The 20,772-nt window shown below is 42.3% G+C and overlaps 1 protein-coding gene across 1 annotated transcript in view; it reads left to right on the top strand.

The window, feature by feature from the left end:
• USP4 (ubiquitin specific peptidase 4) overlaps nucleotides 1–20,772 on the top strand; it is a 789,752-nt gene that overhangs the window by 46,538 nt on the left and 722,442 nt on the right. The window contains exon 2 of the mRNA XM_069206879.1: nucleotides 14,460–14,587. Coding sequence (XP_069062980.1) covers nucleotides 14,460–14,587 — 128 coding nt within the window. The remainder of the gene's footprint in view (nucleotides 1–14,459; nucleotides 14,588–20,772) is intronic.

The raw sequence follows: 20,772 nt of genomic DNA, 5'->3' as shown, positions 1-20,772 counted from the left end.
AGCCACACAAGTCACCCCATCTTGGATTCCCCTAGGTCTCTAGTTTTCAGAAATGCACAGGTTTGGTAGGTTTCCCTAGGTGGCGGCTGAGCTATAGGCCAAAATCTACAGGTAGGCACTTTGCTAAAAACAGGTCTGTTTTCTGCGATGTGTCCACGTTGTGTTTTGGGGCGTATCCTGTCGCGGGCGCTAGGCCTACCCACACAAGTGAGGTATCATTTTTATCGGGAGACTTGGGGGAACATAGAATAGCAAAACAAGTGTTATTGCCCCTTGTCTTTCTCTACATTTTTCCCTTCCAAATGTAAGACAGTGTGTAAAAAAGACATCTATTTGAGAAATGCCCTGTAATTCACATGCTAGTATGGGCCCCCTGGAATTCAGAGATGTGCAAATAACCACTGCTTCTCAACACCTTATCTTGTGCCCATTTTGGAAATACAAAGGTTTTCTTGATAGCTATTTTTTACTCTTTATATTTCAGCAAATGAATTGCTGTATACCCGACATAGAATGAAAACCCACTGCAGGGTGCAGGTCATTTATTGGCTCTGGGTACCTAGAGTTCTTGATGAACCTACAAGCCCTATATATCCCCGCAACCAGAAGAGTCCAGCAGACGTAACGGTATATTGCTTTCGAAAATCTGACATTGCAGGAAAAAATTACAGAGTAAAACTTAGAGAAAAATTGATGTTTTTTTCACCTCAATTTCAATATTTTTCTTTTTCAGTTGTTATTTTCTGTAGGAAACCCTTGTAGGATCTACACAAATTACCCCTTGCTGAATTCAGAATTTTGTCTACTTTTCAGAAATGTTGCGGTTTCTGGGATCCAGCATTGGTTTCATGCCCATTTCTGTCACTGACTGGAAGGAGGCTGAAAGCACAAAAAATCGTAAAAATGGGGTATGTCCCAGTAAAATGCCAAAATTGTGTTGAAAAATTGGGTTTTCTGATTCAAGTCTGCCTGTTCCTGAAAGCTGGGAAGCTGGTGATTTTATCACCGCAAACCCTTTGTCGATGCCCTTTTCAGGGAAAAAACCACAAGCCTTCTTCTGCAGCCCACGAAATTTTCACTGTTTTTTGGCTAATTTCTTGGCCTCCTTCTGGGGAACCCACAAAGTCTGGGTACCTCTAGAATCCCTAGGATGTTGGAAAAAAAGGACGCTAATTTGGCGTGGGTAGCTTACGTGAACAAAAAGTTATGAGGGCCTAAGCGCGAACTGCTCCAAATAGCCAAAAAAAGGCTCGGCACAGGAGGGGGAAAAGGCCTGGCAGCGAAGGGGTTAATAATATTCAAAGGCAGCCCCCATGTTAACCTATGAGAGAAATAGGCCTTGCAACAGTGAAACCCGAATTTGGCAGTATTTCACTTTTAAGACCTTTAACACACATGAGTTCATTCATGTCCCATCTTTAATATACACTGTACCCTGCCCATGGGGCTACCTAGGACCTACCTTAGGGGTGCCTTAAATGTATACAAAGGGACGGTTTAGGCCTGGTAAGTGGGTATGCTTGCCAGGTTGAAGGGGCAGGTTGAAACTGCGCACACAGACCCTGCAGTGGCAGGTCTGAGCCATGTTTACAGGGCTGCTAATGTGGGTGGCACAACCAGTGCTGCAGGCCCACTAGTGGCATTTAATTTACATGCCCTGGGCACCTCTAGTGCACTTTTGTAGGGACTTACCAGTCCATAAAATATGCCAATCATGGAAAACCAATTACACATATATTTTACACAGGAGCACCTGCACGTTTGCACGGAGTATCAGAAAACAGCAAAAACGGAGTCCAGCATATATCAACAACCTTGGAAGCAGAGGCAAAAGGTTAGGGGAGACCACACCAAGGATGCCACTTCTAACAGTCCCTCTCACTGATGATACAATTGTCTTCCATGAGGTTATCCTGGCCAAATGGCAGAGTCTGGGTGGCAAAGCCCCAGGCCCGGATGGGATGCCCATTGATCTTATTAAGTGTAATAAAGATGTTTGGGCCCGATGTTGACCAATGTTTTGAACAGTGTGAGCTATAGTACTATTCCTAGTTCCTGGCTGTGCTCTACCCTTCTGTCTATTTTTAAGAAGGTGGGTCGTGCTCAGGCCAATTGTAACTGCCCAATTTCCCTATAAACATCCCAGCTAAAATCTTTGGAAGTGTTCACTACCATTTATTGGAAGTGAGTTTAAAACATGAACTTCAAAACATTCTTGCTCCCTCCCAATTTCTGATGCCCCCCTCCTAATTTTTGACGACAATGTCATTAGTCGTCCGAGAGGTAAGTCAGCTGTAATAGGCACCTTCTTTGAGGCTTAGATTATGATTTTATATCTATTGATCTATATGTCGATCAACCCCAAGGTCTACTGAATCAAACAGAAGAAAAGGTTTTGTACAACACACATATTGAACTTGCATATTTCACGGTACATTAATGTAAGTTTTTAAACTATCTTTATTCCAATTTAAAATGTATACATTGTAGTGCAGAAATGCCACTTAATCATGCCTTTGAGACCTGCATCTCTTCAAACGTTGCAGTGTTAGCATAGGTTTATACGCAGTACCATTTTAGATGAGATAAATAACCCTCATGTTTCAACACTTTAAATTCAATGTTTCCCCTCAAGCAACATTTGTCTAACATATACTCCATATCTAATATCCTTCTCCCCCACAATCCCCCCCCCCCCCCCAACCACTGCCAGCTTACTTTTCCAGGAGAATTCTTTTTTTCTTCTCCTCTCCTCCTACCAAGAGCCAAGGTGAAATAAGTGAATAACCTATGGCCATGCAGTTTGGTCAAACGGGAAAGCACCGATTAATCCCAGATTTTCTCGTTTGACATTGTGCAAGATATCCTTTAGATGGGCATCTCGTCTTTAATTTTTGGGGTGTGATTAGAGTGTGGTAGCAGACAGAAGCCATGTGAAGGCTTGAATAGTTTCGGGCTTGAGGATCGAAGTCAGGCATCACATTTCAGTGGCTCGCTCACCTCTATACCTTTAAACAAATAAGAGGACAAAGGCATAGGAAGGGCATAAACTAAGTTTGAAATATTTCTGTGTACGTGTTCTTCTCTGTTTTACCAGTGCTACTGGAATTATGTGGGAGCACTAAATTATACACTAGGGTTGACTAAAGTATGTGGCAAGACAAGGCAAATTATAGGGCATAATGCGGCACGTTTCTTGATAGTATTTATTATTTTGTCTTTTGTACACCTGGTAATACTGTCTGTGCAAATATTTCACCTCATTAGTGTTAGTTTAACAACTAACTAAGATATAAGCAAATGAAAGCTGACAATTTCACTTTTTGCAAAGTGTCTTCCAATTTTACTGTGTTTTTAAAAAAAAATTACTTTTGATCCATGTGAGGTAGAAATAATTTTTGTTTTATTTGGTTAAAATCTTTATATTGTGTAGGAGGCGATGGATTTTGTGGAAAATGCGCTAAATCTATAATTATTCGAATAATTCCTTACACCACACTTCCCCCAACCGCTTCCCTGCCGCCCCTAGTTCCGCTGTCAGTCACACCACATACAATACTTTTGACCTCATGGAAAAATGGTTCTTGCTCTCAAAACCTCCCCAAACTCTCTCTTCCCACTCCCCCTCTGAAGACAGCATTGTCTGAGGGCGGTTTATGCTGCTCCCTGCCTCTCACTGCCACCTTCTTTTATTATCTATTTTTTTCAAAGGCTTTTTGTGTGTAAACAGTGATTTCATATTAGTCGTTTAAAGAATTTTCCTGTTCTGTACTAGAACTGAAAAGGTTTTTCTAAATTGTTTTTGCGTACCTGTCTGCTAGGAAGTACTAAACTATAACATCTTGCCAAAGATGTACCTACTGGCCTTAAAAGTTTTTTTTTTTTTTTTTTTTTTTTTTTTTTTTTTTTAAATACTGCAGTAGGTGCTATCAGTACCACTGTTATCCTCCCAATACCACATAGATACCAGTGGGATTACTATTCTTGCCTGCACCAGGCATCAACATTACTACCACCACTACCCAAAAACACCAACACAGTACTATTGCCACCAGTAGCAAATTCAACACTAATTTCAGAAGTATCGCTGCAAACACTACTACTAACCATTGGCAAATCTTGTAGATCTGGCTCTAATGTGCTGCCATATAGAAATATATTTTTTCATCCCTATTTTGCAAGTTAGCAAATAAAATCCAGACAAATGGGATTTGCAAGAGCTTGGCTAGTCTAGTACAAATAATTTTCTGCAGCTTGTCAAACAATAATTGTTCTCCAGTTGGTTAATACCACAAGTAGTATGTTTTTTTTAAATACTTTTATTTGTAGACCTCGCATGCTTTTAGAAGCGACAGTCTACATTTACTATATATGGTTAGCTAATAAGATTGCTGCCTCCTACTTGATAAATGTAATGTTTACATATTAATCAGATTTCTTTTTTTTTATTTATTTTATTTGCATTTTATTATTTTGAACATATTGGTTACAACTGTGACAGTCTCTGATAATTATGAGACATTGGTGTTGATAAACTACAATTCATGGTAAGCATACTTGGTAACCATATTTGTTTCCTTTTGGATATCTGTTTCAAATAAGAGACACTCTGACTAGTCAGTAATGAAGTACCGTAATGATTCATCACAAGTCTTGGTCCATAGAGGCCTGAGAAATGCAGGGACTTTTTGCCACTATGCCACTTAATTGAAGCTGGAAGGGTAAACTTTTATTTTTCTAAATGTTTTTTGTTTTTCATTGATTTTTATTAAATTTATTAGCATTAGTACAAAGTGCCAGCATAAATGATTCAACACATCAAATGAAACGGAGCAAAGAAAATAACACTCCACTCAAGTACCCATTAGCTAGATAAGCACATCATTGGTAAATGCAACAGTGAAATACAATTGCTGAGCAGCCAACCCCGCAGAGTGGTACACCACAGCTGACAAGCAAAAGCCATTGTAAAACCTAGCCCCCAACCAATTGACTTTCATGGGTTTAAAGTCCACCTGTCTAAATTGAGGTAGGTAAGAGCGCAGGGGCGTTCAATCATTTCCCTTCTTGGCGTGTCAGCAAGTAGAATGTCAGCAGTGCCCAAAAACTTTAGAGCGAGAACTCAACAGCATCAGTTCCCAATAGGTGTCTAATTTCTCCTGGCAGTAACCTGCATCTTATAACCAATGGACCAGGCTAGCTGCAGGGCGCCTACCACCACGCATAGCTAGCATCTGCTTAGGCAGCACCGGCAGAAGATTAGTGAGCCTGCGCGGGTGCACTGCAACACCCGTCACATAGCCAAGTATTCTGTAATTGACTTGATGGTGTTAAAAACTTGGGATCAAAAGCGCGTGACTCTAGGGCACTCCCACGCCAAATTAAAGAAGGCAGCATTGGGCGCAGCAAAGGCAGTGTGAATCGCCCAATATGCCCATCTTGTGGAGCTGCGCAAGCGTGCGATTTTTCTAAGTTAAAGTGTATATATTGATGAAACTTGCATTCATAAACACCATGGTAGAGGTAGATCAGCACACATGCGGTAATTCTCAAACATCTACTTGACAGCTAAAGAGCACCCAATTCAACTACGAGCTATGGATGATGCTCTCATATTGGCCATGGGCATGGTATGTCACCTTTAGTTAAAATGTTGTGGTATTTATGACATGGCACTTTGTAGGATAAAGTATTCTGGTTTGAATTTTCTGAAAATGTCTTTTTCAGTCAGGATGGCTTTTGTGGCCTCTGTGTTAATTTAAAATCACCACAGTTAACCTTTTTATTTTATGTGTCAAACATTTTTATTTGGGAAATTTAGGCATACCCCAACTCGTAGAATTGATAACACAACACATTTTCCCACAGTATCTGCATCTTCTGAATGTGTTACCAGTTTTGATAATATGATTATAGCCAGAATGAAAATGCATGTGAATTTTCCCATAATTGTGCATTATGTCCGTTTTTAAGATTAGTCTTTTACATCTAACCTCAAGGCGTTTACTCCAATTGAGAACAAGAGTTTTCTGTTAGACAAACCTACTCTATGATAGGGCACCTCTCCGTAGGAAAACTTGCCAGGTTTACCATTAAACTTGTGTTTTTAACAAAGCCCTTGTTCTCGGTATTTCTTGTACCAGATAGCAATTGATGGACCCGGTTTGTTTCTCGAGAACAAAGTAATCAATTGTTTTGCCATTGTTGCTTTAAAGTGTAAAACAAAAAGCAGACTGCCCCTAGGTCATTTAGTATGTTCCCTTAAGAGAATTATCCCTGTAACAGTTGGTGATCTTTACCACGCTAGCACACTGTCTTGTTGGTAATAATTTAACGGTATGTCGAGTTGTCTTTTTGCATTCATTGTAATGGACTACAAACATTTTTTGTAGTCTTGAGGTAGAGGCTACTACTGAAGGCCAAAGATGTATCTTGTCCCTTTAAAGTCATTGTACATTGCAAATTGGTGTTGTATCTCCCCATTACTTCACGTTTTTTGCAGTTTTTCTGCCTAAGTTATTTGCTTATTCTTCTGTCAGTATCCGGTTTTGACACTGTCAACTGAATCTTGTAGCACACTGATGCCACCCCTCTGCTCTCATGTCATTCTGCATGATGCAGTGTTGAGCTTGCATGCACTCAGATCTTTCTTTAATCCTTAAAACCTTTCAATTTCCCTTTCTCTTCCTAAAGAAATCGCGGTCCTTCAAATTAAGGGCCTGATTACGACCTTGGCGGTTGGGATACTCCGTCACAAACATGACCGAAACCCCGCCTGCTGTATTACAAGTTTCAATGCATCCTATGTAACTTGTAAAACGATTGGCGGGATATCTGTCACGATTGTGACTGAATATCCCTTTCGCCATGGTCGTAATCAGCCCCTGTAAAATTAGATTGGTATTTTAAAATTCCTTTACTCTTTGCAAAGAAATCATGGTCCTTTAAGCGAAGTGTAAATTCAGATTTGTATACATTTCCTTGTGAGAGCAAGGAAATTTGATTTTGTGGAGATTAGCATTCTCTCAGAAGGTCAAATGTATTTTCATTTAGATGTCTATATCAGGTTCCAGGGAAGGACTTTGAGCTGTCCATTATATATCTAATGATTCTACATCGTGTCAACTACATTGATCTTCCTGGCAGCTGATTAGCATTGTCTGTGTGGCCAAAGAATCAAAGTGTTTTTAAAGGCTTGCTGTCCAGACACACTGACCAACTGGTTGGGAATTCTGTGTCACCAACAAGACCAGAAGACAGTTTCTCAAATTATGATGTCACTTAAATTTTTTTAAGAGCAATAATCTTGAGGATACTCATTTCAGTCGCCAGACTGCCCCCTACATATACATCTCCCTCAAATACTTAACAGTTTATGTCCACTTGGCTGCAAGATGATGGAAGACTTTCTTATGATGTTTCAGCTTTTTTTGCTTATGTTTTGCCACCTTTTTTGGAGAAGGTATTTCTTCAGTGCATCTCCTTGTCTAAAAAGCCTAGTAAATATGCCTCCCTTTTACAAGTATGCTGTTGAAGACTGTGAAGTATTGCATTCAGTGAGATTGTTTTTTTTTTTTTTTTGCAGCTTGCTGGTCTTATTTGTGGAATTCTGAAGATATTTTATGGCCTGAAATAAACAAAGGATAATATTGATTTAGATGTCCGATACATTTCTGGTGCTGTAGGAGATTGGTGTTACTTTGCAGGATAAGGCCTGTCTTGCCATCTAAGAGATGTGGAACAGTTGTTCTTTGACATTGCTTTTTGGCACCATTTTGAACCTTGAAAAAAACATGGCAACAGTGACTTTAAAGTGGCCACACATCCAAAGAAATCTTGAAAGTTAAAGTATCAAATTAATGGTGCTCAATAACACATCTGTTGCTGCCATGTGTGAGCTGGAGAAATACCAGTTGTCAAATACAAACAATAATAGTGGAGCACTCAAAATTGTCTTTAAAATCATTAATATAGTACTTAATGGAACCATCGAGAAAAAACGATTGTTAACTCATTAGTAAGGAGACAAGAGAAAGAAAAAATATGAAAATATAGAATCATATGGGTGTCCACATATGTTTGCCCATTATTATCTTTAACCCCTTCGCTGCCAGGGTTTTTCCCCCTCCTGTGCCGAGCCTTTTTTTGGCTATTTGGAGCAGTTCGGGCTTAGGCCCTCATAACTTTTTGTTCACATAAGCTACCCACGCCAAATTTGCGTCCTTTTTTTCCAACATCCTAGGGATTCTAGGGTTACCCAGACTTTGTGGGTTCCCCAGAAGGAGGCCAATAAATTAGCCAAAATACAGTGAAAATTTCGTTTTTTTTCCAATAAAATGGGAAAAAGGGGCTGCAGAAGAAGGCTTGTGGTTTTTCCCTGAAAAGAGCATCAACAAAGGGTTTGCGGTGCTAAAATCACCAGCTTTCAGGAACAGGCAGACTTGAATCAGAAAACCCAATTTTTCAACACAATTTTGTCATTTTACTGGGACATACCCCATTTTTACGATTTTTTGTGCTTTCAGCCTCCTTCCAGTCAGTGACAGAAATGGGCATGAAACCAATGCTGGATCCCAGAAACCGCAACATTTCTGAAAAGTAGACAAAATTCTGAATTCAGCAAGGGGTAATTTGTGTAGATCCTACAAGGGTTTCCTACAGAAAATAACAACTGAAAAAGAAAAATATTGAAATTGAGGTGAACAAAACATAAATTCTTCTCTACGTTTTACTCTGTAACTTTTTCCTGCAATGTCAGATTTTCGAAAGCAATATACCGTTACGTCTGCTGGACTCTTCTGGTTGCGGGGATATATAGGGCTTGTAGGTTCATCAAGAACTCTAGGTACCCAAAGCCAATAAATGACCTGCACCCTGCAGTGGATTTTCATTCTATCCTGGGTATACAGCAATTCATTTGCTGAAATATGAAGAGTAAAAAATAGCTATCAAGAAAACCTTTGTATTTCCAAAATGGGCACAAGACAAGGTGTTGAGAAGCAGTGGTTATTTGCACATCTCTGAATTCCGGGGTGCCCATACTACCCTGTGAATTACAGGGCATTTCTCAAATGGATGTCTTTTTTACACACTGTCTTACATTTGGAAGGGAAAAATGTAGAGAAAGACAAGGGGTAATAACACTTGTTTAGCTATTCTATGTTCCCCCAAGTCTCCCGATAAAAATGATACCTCACTTGTGTGGGTAGGCCTAGCGGCCGCGACAGGATATGCCCCAAAACACAACGTGGACAGATCCCATTTTTTGAAAGAAAACAGTGCCTACCGGTGGATTTTGGCCTCCAGGTCTGCCGGCACCTAGGGAAACCTACCAAACCTGTGCATTTTTGAAAACTAGAGACCAAGGGGAATCCAAGATGGGGTGACTTGTGGGGCTCTGACCAGGTTCTGTTACCCAGAATCCTTTGCAAACCTCAAAAAGTGGCTAAAAAAACACATTTTCCTCCCATTTCGGTGACAGAAAGTTCTGGAATCTGAGAGGAGCCACAAATCTCCTTCCACCCAGCGTTCCCCCAAGTCTCCCGATAAAAATGATACCTCACTTGTGTGGGTAGGGCTAGCGCCCGTGACAGGAAATGGCCCAAAACACAACGTGGACACATCACATTTTTTCATAGAAAACAGTCCCTACCTGTGGATTTTGGCCTTTAGCTCAGCCGGCACCGGGGGAAACCTAGCAAACCAGCGCATTTATGAAAACTAGAAACCCTGGGGAATCCAAGATGGGGTGAATTGTGGGGCTCTGACCAGGTTCTGTTACCCAGAATCCTTTGCAAACCTCAAAATTTGGCTAAAAAAAACATTTTCCTCACATTTCGGTGACAGAAAGTTCTGGAATCTGAGAGGAGCTACAAATTTCCTTCCACCTAGCATTCCCCCAAGTCTCCCGATAAAAATGATACCTCACTTGTGTGGGTAGGTGTAGCGCCCTCGACAGGAAATGGCCCAAACCACAATGTGGACACATCACATTTTTTCATAGAAAACAGTGCCTACCTGTGGATTTTGGCCTCTAGCTCAGCTGGCCCAAGGGGCGGCAGAAATGGCCTAAAATAAATTTGCCCCCCCACACCCCCCGGGGAGCGACCCTTGCCTACAAGGTCACTCCCCTGGCGTGACGGCGCAAAAAAAAAGATCCCTGGTGCCTAGTGGTTTCTGCCCCACTTGGGGGCAGATTGACCTACAATCGGGGGCAGAAATGGTCTAAATACAATTTTCCCCCCAGGGGAGCGACCCTTGCCTGATGGGTCGCTCCCCATCTCTAAAAAAACAAACAAACAAAAAAAAAACTACAAAAAAACTATTTGCCCTGGCGCCTAGAGGTTTCTGCCCCCCCTGGGGGCAGAAATGGCCTAAAATAAATTTGCCTGAGCGGGTCGCTCCCCTTGGAGGCAGATTAGCCTAATCAAAATAGGCAGATCTACCCCCCAGGGGGGCAGAAATGGCCTAAAATAACCCCCCCCCCCCGGGAGCGACCCTTACCTATGGGGTCGCCCCCCCCCCCTTGTGTGAAATTCACGCAAAAAAAAAAACTCCCTGGTGTCTAAATCTCATCAAAATAGGCCAATCTGCCCCCAAGGGGGGCAGAAATGGCCTACATATAATTTGCCCCGTAGAGGAGCGACCCTTGCCTAAGGGGTCGCTCCCCTCCGAAAAAAAAAAAGAAAACTAATAAGCCGCTCTGCCCCCAGGGGGGGCAGAAAATGCCTTCCCAAAAAAATGCCCCCCCTGGGAGCGACCCTTGCCCAAGGGGTCGCTCCCATTTGTCAGTTTCAATAAAAAAAAAAAAAATCCCTGGTGTCTAGTGGGGTTTCAAAAGCCGGATTGCAAGCAATCCGGCTTTTGAAACCCTGGGAGAGACTTCAAAGGGAAGGAAATACATATCCTTCCCTTTGAAGCCCCTCCGGGCCTCCCCCATGGGATTGAAAGAGAAATGCTTTGCATTTCTCTTTCAATCGGGGAGACCCTGTGACTAATCAGCGCGCGCTCGCGCTCTGACGTCACGGGGGGGTTCGGGGGTTCGGGGGTGGAAGGGGAAGGGGAAGGGCTTCCCCTTCCATCCCTGACTTGGGGGAGTGGGGGGGGGAACCCCACAGAGGGAGCGCTAGCGCTCCCTCTGGGATCTGTGCACAGGACGTAATGGTTACGTCCTGGGCACAGCAGCACTGTGCCTCAGGACGTAACCATTACGTCCTGGGCACAGAACGGGTTAATAATGATATATTTATCTATTAAAAAGAAAACAACACATGACTTATCAAATCTCAACTAAATATAGTCCCATAAAACCAACACCAATTTACTCTCCTTTAAAGAAAGCTTCTCGAGCTAAATTTGCCAAGATGCTAGATGTGGCTGTGTGCCCTATTCTTTCAAGGTTACAGAAGACAGGAACTGTTGGCATTCTAATTTGGTACAGTTACATTTGGAATGATATGATTATCAACAATACAATAATTGAACTATTACATACTCCTTCTTGAGCGATGAAATTTGAATATTGCCATCTGATGATTTAAGCCTTCTAGAGTACTACTCCAGATGGGATTCTATTTTTAATCAACAACATCCTAGAATTTGCTAGGATTCCAGACATCCAGATTCAGAAGGAAAGAGTTTTGTTCTTCATTTGTCCACCCTCCCCAACTTTATAGAAATTTGTGGGCCTGCTTTGTCTAAAAACAAAAAGGATAGTGTATAGGTACATGGAATTTGTCAGACAAGAATTGTGAACTGTTTTCAGTTCAAAAGACTGGCCTATGCTTTGCATTAAGTTCAAGTTGGTTTGCTTTTGTTGCTCCTTAACTCTGTTTAAGCCTCCTTTAAATATTGTCTTGATATTCATGACAGGTTAGCTGATTTAAGAATCCTGGATGATTTCTGCAAGAATTCCCTCTAATTTGACTGCCTATTTTAATGGCTATGATTTGCCCTTTAAAAATGAGGCATAACATAATCAATCAGTTGATGATGTCTCTGTTTAAATTCTATGAATAGAGATTTGGCTCGCTGGCGGGTTCTCAGTTTGTTCATTGCTGCTTTAATGTACATGTCATTTGATCCATGATTTCTTGTGTCTATGATCTTTATCTTTGGATAGAAGCCATTTTAGCTCATACTTTCTTGGCAAGAGGGATTATTGAGCTTCTCTCCAGAAGATTGATTTAAATGTGACATGCTATGAAGAACAGCTCCTCATTTATTCTTTTATTCTTAGGAGATTACTTTTCCAGTATTTCTTCATAAACCTCCTCTTTTTTCAGCTAAGGAAGTGCTTTACAACCTGGGAGATGCCTGCAGTCTTAAGTTAAGTTTGGAAGCAACAGCTGCCTGACAGGAATCTGACCATACATGTATCACTTAATATATTTTTTACCTAGCAAAAACTGTTAACGCCAGTTGCAGGTACTAATTTCCTGCTTATGCAGGTCCTTTGGCATAAGAGGTTCCTCCTGCTTCAAGATTATGTGCGCATCAAACCAGAGCTAAGGTATCATTGGTGAATTTACAGAGATGTGCACAGTCCAGAAACATATATAACAGCTACTTGGGTCCCCTGTGGAAGGTTTAAGGCGACAGAGGCCAGAAGACCCCAACTTACTGATTCGGTCTGTTCCTGCTTGGAAGCGTGGAAAGAGGGTGTTATAGCCCACCGTTTTCATCCTCCAACTGTAGCAATTTTCCTCCTCCTGCAGAGGAATTGTGCCCTCTGCCCTATCTGAAAAGGATGGCTAAGATGTTTCGTAACATTGAGTCTGCAGGTTATAAAATACCTTTTTCCACCTACACTTTCTATCCTCCAAATTGGAAAAATCCGCATTGAGCTTCCTCTAGATCCTAGCCATGTCAGGCCAGTGGGATCATCCGAACATTTCTTGTAGGCTGAGCTTGCTTGAGTTCAGATTAAAACCTTTACGTTTATAGTGATATTGTCTGCTTAACAGAATAGTCTCATTGTGTGGCTTTATTTTCAATACTTCTAATGTGTTGTTATAAGTCCATATTTTGACTTTATTGTAGTTTTTTTTTTTTTTAAACTACGGAAGATCGTCATACATATAACCGCAGTGCAAAGGCAACTAGCACATGGCATTGAAGCATCTACCTGGAGTGGCATTGCTGCTTAGGAAATTTTATACATAAGTCATCTTTCTTCTATTCAGATTTATTGATTTTCTAATTATAGTACAGCCTAAGAACAATACAGGAATCTATAGCAGTAGTGTACCTGGATAAGTCAGCACCCTCACCAATTCCCTTTATTCATGTTTATTATCACCACGTTTACCATCTGTCTGGATGTTAGGCATCCATCGATCAATTTCTCAACAACCATACTTTCCAACACAACATCTTGCATTTTAGAAACATGGGGACGTGGCAATTGCTTCCAATTTATGGCCACTCTCATAAGTTCCAGTACCAAGCAAAGGGCCATAAATGCATACTTCATATTCCCCACATGATTGCAAGCCAAAAACTTTGTCTGATGCTCAGTCTGTATTCTTACCACTCTTTGTTTTGTTAACACCAGTGTCCCAATAAACGTATGATGTTACGTTCCCAAAGTATATTCAGATGTTCATCATTTTCACGACATCGAGGGCAGGAATCCATTTGTTCTAGTTGTATCTTATGCAGTACTGCTGGAGTAATTTGATCCCTGTAAAAACTTACACTGCCAATTTAAAATAGCCGTCTCACACTCCCTGACCACTTGGTAAGCATTACCACAGTCCTCCTGTGACATTCGGTTCCACACACCATGTTCCATTTAGCCTTTATTGCCAGTGTGGGTGCCAGACAGTCCAATTTCAAACCCATGTGTGGTCTTTGGGGTACCACTCTGACCCATTTGACTATTTAGTAATATGTCCAAGACATGAGACTCCACAGGCAGATCAGGAAATCACGGTCTGCCTTGTAGCTTCAGCCAACCAAGCCTAATTAAAAAATTGATGAGGATTTCCAATCAATTTAGCTTTATCTTTTGTTTTTATTATTAATACATTACATTATCCACCTCCATATAATTCATATATCTCTTCACACTGTTATTCCTAATTTTTAAAGAGCAATGGAAATCGCCCTTGGTGTATTCCTCCCGGTTCTGCATGGACATGAGCTGAATCAATGGAGTTCTGTTTTTTAGTGCTAGATCTTTGCATATTCTCTTTTGTGGTTATTTAATAGTTGTAAACCCAATTTAAGGTGAACCCTTTCTAAAGTTATGTGCTCTATAATCTTTAATGTTGTATTTTCTTGGGAGTATCCTCTTTGCAGTATTTATTTTCAGGTTCTATTTTTGTCGCTAGAAATAACAAAGATGGTTACGTTTTTAGCAACCCTCATAATGTTACATTATTTCAAAGAGAAAAAAATTCTGAATATCGCCTCTTTTTATTTATAGTTAATGTTGCTTTTTCATTTCATCCTAGGTACTTAATTGATAGCCGTTGGTTCAAACAGTGGAAAAAATATGTTGGCTATGACAGCTGGGACATGTATAATATGGGTGAACGCAACATCTATCCAGGACCCATTGACAATTCGGGACTCTTTGCAGGTACGTTAATTATTTACCTTTTCAAGATCATTTCATTTTATCAGTTTTGTGTAGTGTCATTGTCAAACTATCAAAGTGAAGTGAAGGGAATGACATCTATTAAATTATGTTTTGGATTTAGCATTGTGAGATAGGCATCCTCAGAATTTGTTGCTGTCCTCCCTCATTTACTGTTCAAGAATATAATGTACACGTTGTTGCTGCTTTGCCATCTGTCTTGAGAATATAAACCGAAGAGTATTTTTTAGGTGTACCTCTATAAGCACATATTCTTGAGCTAGGTTTGCCTGTCAAATTGCACCACCAACCAACCAAGTAAGGGATAGTGCACTCCCATGCAATTGTTCAATCGGGTATATACAATAAATGCTGCATGAAACACACTAATCTTCTCTCATGCTTTTATCAAATTTTACTACATAAAAGCAGTGTCAGATTTGCCGCAGACCCACTTAACCCAACATTCCCACATAAGTCAAATTGCAAGCACACAGCTCACCAACAGGACAAACATCGACCCGTAATCAATGAGATAGTAAATCACAAATTAGTGGCTAATGTGTATTATACAAATGCTATAGAGATGCAAGCTAATACAACATATTATGGATTGTGGGTATAAGAGTCACTGTACTTATGGGGAAATCAACCTGTTAGGAACTATAGGCCAGGGAGAAAAGATAGGCAAAATTGCACCTTGACAATCGATCAAAGGGCTTTAACCCCTACTGTGCCGCGGTTAAGGTGATCACCTCGTCCTGCACCCGACCCACGGGGAGCACTAACACTCCCCCATGGGCCCCCACTCACACCCACAGCGCGCCTACTTCATTAAGTATCGCGTCAAGGGAAGAGGACGCCAAACAGGTGAGTCCTTCCCTTTTTGGGGGTTTGGAGGGGAAAACAGACACGGGGAAAGGAAAGGGTTTTTCCTTTCCCCCGTGCCTGTTTTCAGTGGATTCCTGCTCCAGGAATCCCCACTAGGCACCATGGATCCTTTATAATGGGATTTAGGGGAGCGACCCATTGGTGGCTATTTCTTTTTCCTATTTCGGCCCCCCCGGGGGCAGATCGGGCGTTTTTTTTTTTTTTTTTTTTTTTTTTTGGCTGATCTGCCCCCAGGGGGAGCCGAAAACCACTAGACACCAGGGAGTTTATATTGGTTATGTTTTTTGGGAGCGACTCCGTGGGCAAGGGCCGCTCCCATTGGGGGCTATTTTTAAAAAATCCTATTACACCCCCTTCCCCAGATTTTTCGGCAGATCTGCCCCCGGGAATTTATTTTCTTTGTTTTTGGGCAGCGACCCCTTGGGCAAGGGTCGCTGACCCAGGGGCAATACTTTTTTAAATATGTTTCGGCCCCCCCTGGAGCTAGATCTGCCATGTTTTGGGCCGATCTAGCCCCCGGAGGGGGGTCGAAACCCACTAGGTGCCAGGGATTGTGTGGTGTGTGTTTGAGGGCACCCCTTGGGCAAGGGTCACCCCCCCCCCCCCAAAGGGGGGAAATTTCGTATTGGCCATCTCCGTCCCCCCGGGGCCGATGGGCCTATTTTTGTAGGCCCATCTGCCCCCAAGGAGGGCAGAAACCACCAATACGGCAGGGATTTTTTTGTTCCCGTTTTTTGTTTAGTGCTGGAGGTGCCCCCTTTGGCAAGGGTCGCCCCCTAAAGGGGGCACAGAGCTGTTGGCCATTTCTGCCCTCTTTGGGGGCAGAATGGCCAATTGTTTTACACCCATCTGCCCCCAAGGGGTGTGTGTGTTTTGTGGTGGGGGGGCAGTACCTTTGGCAAGGGTTGCCCCCCCCCCCCCCCCCCAAAGTGGGGCACGTTAGTGATGGCCATTTCTGCCCACCTTCGAGGCAGATCAGCCTCCAAGGCAGAATGCACCAAGATGTCAGATATTATTTTTTTGGTTCCCTTTGTTTTTTTTTGTGCAGGGTGCACCCCCCATTCTCCTCTTTGGCAAGTATTCTTCTGATAAGGAAGCTACTCTCAGATGAAGGGCCTGTTTTAGAGGAGGACATTGATGTGCCAAGAGTGCAGCAGCCCGGGGCTGAAGGGTTTCCCATTAGAAGACCTGACACCTGGATTGCCCCAAACATGGAGCAGCCACAGTTATCTGCATTTACTGGTCTCCCAGGGTGTAGAGTCAATACGGAAAACTTTTTGCCTGTCTATTTCTTTCACTTGTTTATGGACGATGTATTTTTGGAAGAGATTGTGGCGCAGACTAATGTGTATGCGGAGCAATATTTGAGGGACAATGCTGCCAGACTTAGGCCTCAGTCTAGAGCTACTCAGTGGGTTCCCAAATATCTGGAAGAGATTAAAAAGTTTTTACGTTTAACTTTTTTGATGGGGTTGAACAGGAAGCCGTCACTGGCTTCTTATTGGTCTCTTAGTCCCTTGATGGCAACGGCTATAATTCCTGCAACTATGACACGTAATCGCTATTTGCTTCTTCTTCGTATGCTGCATTTTGTAGACCATGCTTTAGCCTTGCCACGAGATCACCCTGATTGTGACCGTCTATTTAAGATTAGGGCTGTCCTTGATCATTTTGTAGATCGGTTTTCAGAGGTCTTTGTTCCAGGCAAAGAGATAAGTGTGGATGAGTCTTTGGTCCTTTTCAAGGGGCGTTTAGTTTTTAAGCATTACATTCCTAGTAAGAGGGCACGGAATGGGATTAAATTGTACATGCTGTCAGAAAGCAGTACAGGATATGTGTATAATTTCCGGGTCTACACTGGCCGGGATTCCAGTATTGACCTTCCTGGTTGTCCGGCCACTTTTGGAGTTAGCGAAAAAATTGTGTGAGAACTTGGTGGACGACTGTTTAACAAAGGTCACCATTTGTACGTAGATAATTTCTACACTGGAGTGCAGTTGTTCAAGGAGTTGTTTAGAGTGGGCACTGTTGCTTATGGCACAATCCATTCCAACCAGAAAGGCTATCCAAGGGAGCTTGTCTGTAAAGAGCGTGAGAGGGCACAGTGCAGTGCCTTGCGAAATAATGAGCTTCTAGCTCTGAAAATTGTCACAGGAGGGATGTGTTCATGCTATCTACTATCCATGATGAGAGTACTTCCCCTGTGACTTTTTGGGTTCAGGTTGCAGAAATGCGCAAACCTGCGTGCATTTTGGACTACAATAGGCACATGGGTGGTGTTGATAGAGTAGATCAGAGGTTGGAACCTTACACTGCTCTTCGTAAGTCTTACGTATGGTATAAAAAGTTGGCCCTACATTTACTTCATTTGGCAACTTTTAATGCTTTTATTGTGTTCAAGGATTGTTCACCTGAGTCAAGGATGACATTGGTTAAATTTCAGGAGTCAGTGATAGAGAGCCTTATTGTGGTGGAACAGGCAAGAGTTCCTAGAGTTGAAGTGGTGGAGGATGTGGCTAGACTGAAAGATCGGCACTTTCCAGGTCACATTCCTCCCACTCCCAAAAAAGACTTGCCCACAAAGAAATGTAGAGTATGTGCCTGGAGAGCAATCCAGAGGGAGAGCCTGATGTACTGCCCCGATTGCCCTTCAAAGCCTGGGCTGTGCGTGCCAGGCTGTTTTAGACATTACCACACCAGGAAAATCTTTTGGGAAATATCGTTAGCGTAAACTGCCTCTTTTATATTTTCATATGTTCTGTTTCACGGTTGGCATTACTGTCATGTATTTAGTTAGAGCTTTTGTGTTTGTAGTTTTGTACTTATTTTATAATTAGTTAGTAGTTTCTTTGTTGTTTATAAACAAAAAAAGAAATGATGGCAGTGTGCGTGGGGTGGCGCTTGGCTGGCGGTGTGTGTGGGGTGGCGCTTGGCTGGCGGTGCCAGCCAAACGCCAGTCCACACACTCATCAGCTGGTGTGATTGCTGTATCAGGCATGTGGGCGTATGAAAGTGATGGGCCCTTGACTGGCGCGGTCTGTCGAAGCGAGTGTTGGAATGTGCTGGGCCCGTGGCTGGCGGCGTGAATGGTCTTGTGCATGTCATGTATGAAAAGTGTGTGAATGGACTGTAAAGTGGTTGGTGCCTTGCCGTGGCTTTACAGCTCACGAGCTGTGAGTCATAGGTTCAGTTTTTTGGCCTTTCAGTTATTAACAGTGCATTTCACTTTTGTGAAATCTCTTGTTAATAAAATTTGATCTACTGAACCATCACTCACCCTCGTGCCAAATCGAACCAGCATGTGTGGTAAAAATTCTAGTGGTTTTCGGCTCCCCCTGGGGGCAGATCAGCCAAAAAATCTGCCGATCTGCCCCCGGGGGGGGGGCCGAAATAGCGAAATAAAAATAGCCACCAATGAGTCGCTCCCCTAAATCCCATTATAAAGAATCCCTGGTGCCTAGTGGGGATTCCTGGAGCAGGAATCCACTGAAAACAGGCACGGGGAAAGGAAAAACCCTTTCCTTTCCCCCGTGTCTGTTTTCCCCTCCAAACCCCCAAAAAGGGAAGGACTCACCTGTTTGACGTCCTCTTCCCTTGACGCGCTGGAAGCAAATGGCTTCCAGCGTGTCCTCGGCAATACTTGATGAAGTAGGCGCGCTGTGGGTGTGAGTGGGGGGCCCATGGGGGAGTGCTAGTGCTCCCCGTGGGTCGGGTGCAGGACGAGGTGATCATCTTAACCGCGGCACAGTAGGGGTTAAAGCCCTTTGATCGATTGTCAAGGTGCAATTTTGCCTATCTTTTCTCCCTGGCCTATAGTTCCTAACAGGTTGATTTCCCCATAAGTACAGTGACTCTTATACCCACAATCCATAATATGTTGTATTAGCTTGCATCTCTATAGCATTTGTATAATACACAATAGCCACTAATTTGTGATTTACTATCTCATTGATTACGGGTCGATGTTTGTCCTGTTGGTGAGCTGTGTGCTTGCAATTTGACTTATGTGGGAATGTTAGGTTAAGAGGGTCTGCGGCAAATCTGACACTGCTTTTATGTAGTAAAATTTGATAAAAGCATGAGAGAAGATTAGTGTGTTTCATGCAGCATTTATTGTATATACCCGATTGAAAAATTGCATGGGAGTGCACTATCCCTTACTTGGTTGGTTGGTGGTGCAATTTGACAGACAAACGTAGCTCAAGAATATGTGCTTATAGAGGTACACCTAAAAAATAGGGGTGGAACAAACCATTGAAATCCACAGGCTTAGCCAGTACATAGCTCTGTTGGATCCTCTTGAAGCAATAATGTTGGGGTGGAAAAGTCACTTGCATGGTGACACATTTTTACCCCTGCCATGAGTGCCCCAGCTGCAACCGTGTCTGGATGCCTGTTGATGATTTTTGTTGTCCTGGGCGAATGCGTATTATGCTTGTGTGCAAAGAATAGGTCTGTCTCGCGGGTTACGGTCTTGTTGGTCCGGGAGGGGTCCCCAAAGCACTGACCTCATTATGTTGGAAGGCTACAGCTTTAGCCAGGAGTTATTGTGAAAGCTACAGAAGCAACCCTTAAGCCTGAGAAATACAGTGTCCATTACATATAAGAACAACAAAGGTCCTTCTAGGATCCATTTACAAAATATTTTACATTCATTGTTGCTTCCCAAAGTTATAGAGATGCCCCAAACATAGGTGTATTAAAAGTGCTGGTGCTGTTATTTGCGGATGACATGCTCTTCATCTCAAACTCCCCCTGGATTGCATGCTTTGGCCAATCATTTTATGATGTTCTCTGCCAGTCAAGGGTTGGAGCTAAATTCACTAAAACAAAAATCCATATCATCCAGCCCTTATAAACAGCACAGGGTTGTCATAAAAGCTGTTCATGAAATGACTGTGTCACAAATTTTGAATCAAATTTTGAGTATCTTGACACAAGGTGGCAAGTAACGTGTCTTGGCTGCCACAGATTAATATAAAATGTAGTAAAGCTGCAATATCAGTCTATAACAATCCCAAAACTGTTTAAGAAAACAAAATTGAGAACACAAATGCGCTCATTGGCCGTAGAAATATATATCATCAAATCTAGGGGGATAACTTTATATTGGGTGGCGCCGTAGGGATATGCAAAGGATACTAAGTTAACTGCTGGAAAAATAAATTTTTGGAATCATTAGTGAACTTAACCGAGTGCTCCCAATCTCCCACTGCATATTGATTTTTGAGAATATCGGATCACCCACACTGTAAAATTAAGACCTCTTATGTATTTGCATAGATTGTGGCATACAG

The sequence above is a fragment of the Pleurodeles waltl genome, chromosome 9, assembly GCF_031143425.1.
Source record: "Pleurodeles waltl isolate 20211129_DDA chromosome 9, aPleWal1.hap1.20221129, whole genome shotgun sequence".
Lineage (NCBI taxonomy): Eukaryota > Metazoa > Chordata > Amphibia > Caudata > Salamandridae > Pleurodeles > Pleurodeles waltl.
This window is presented reverse-complemented; position numbering and strand designations above follow the sequence as displayed.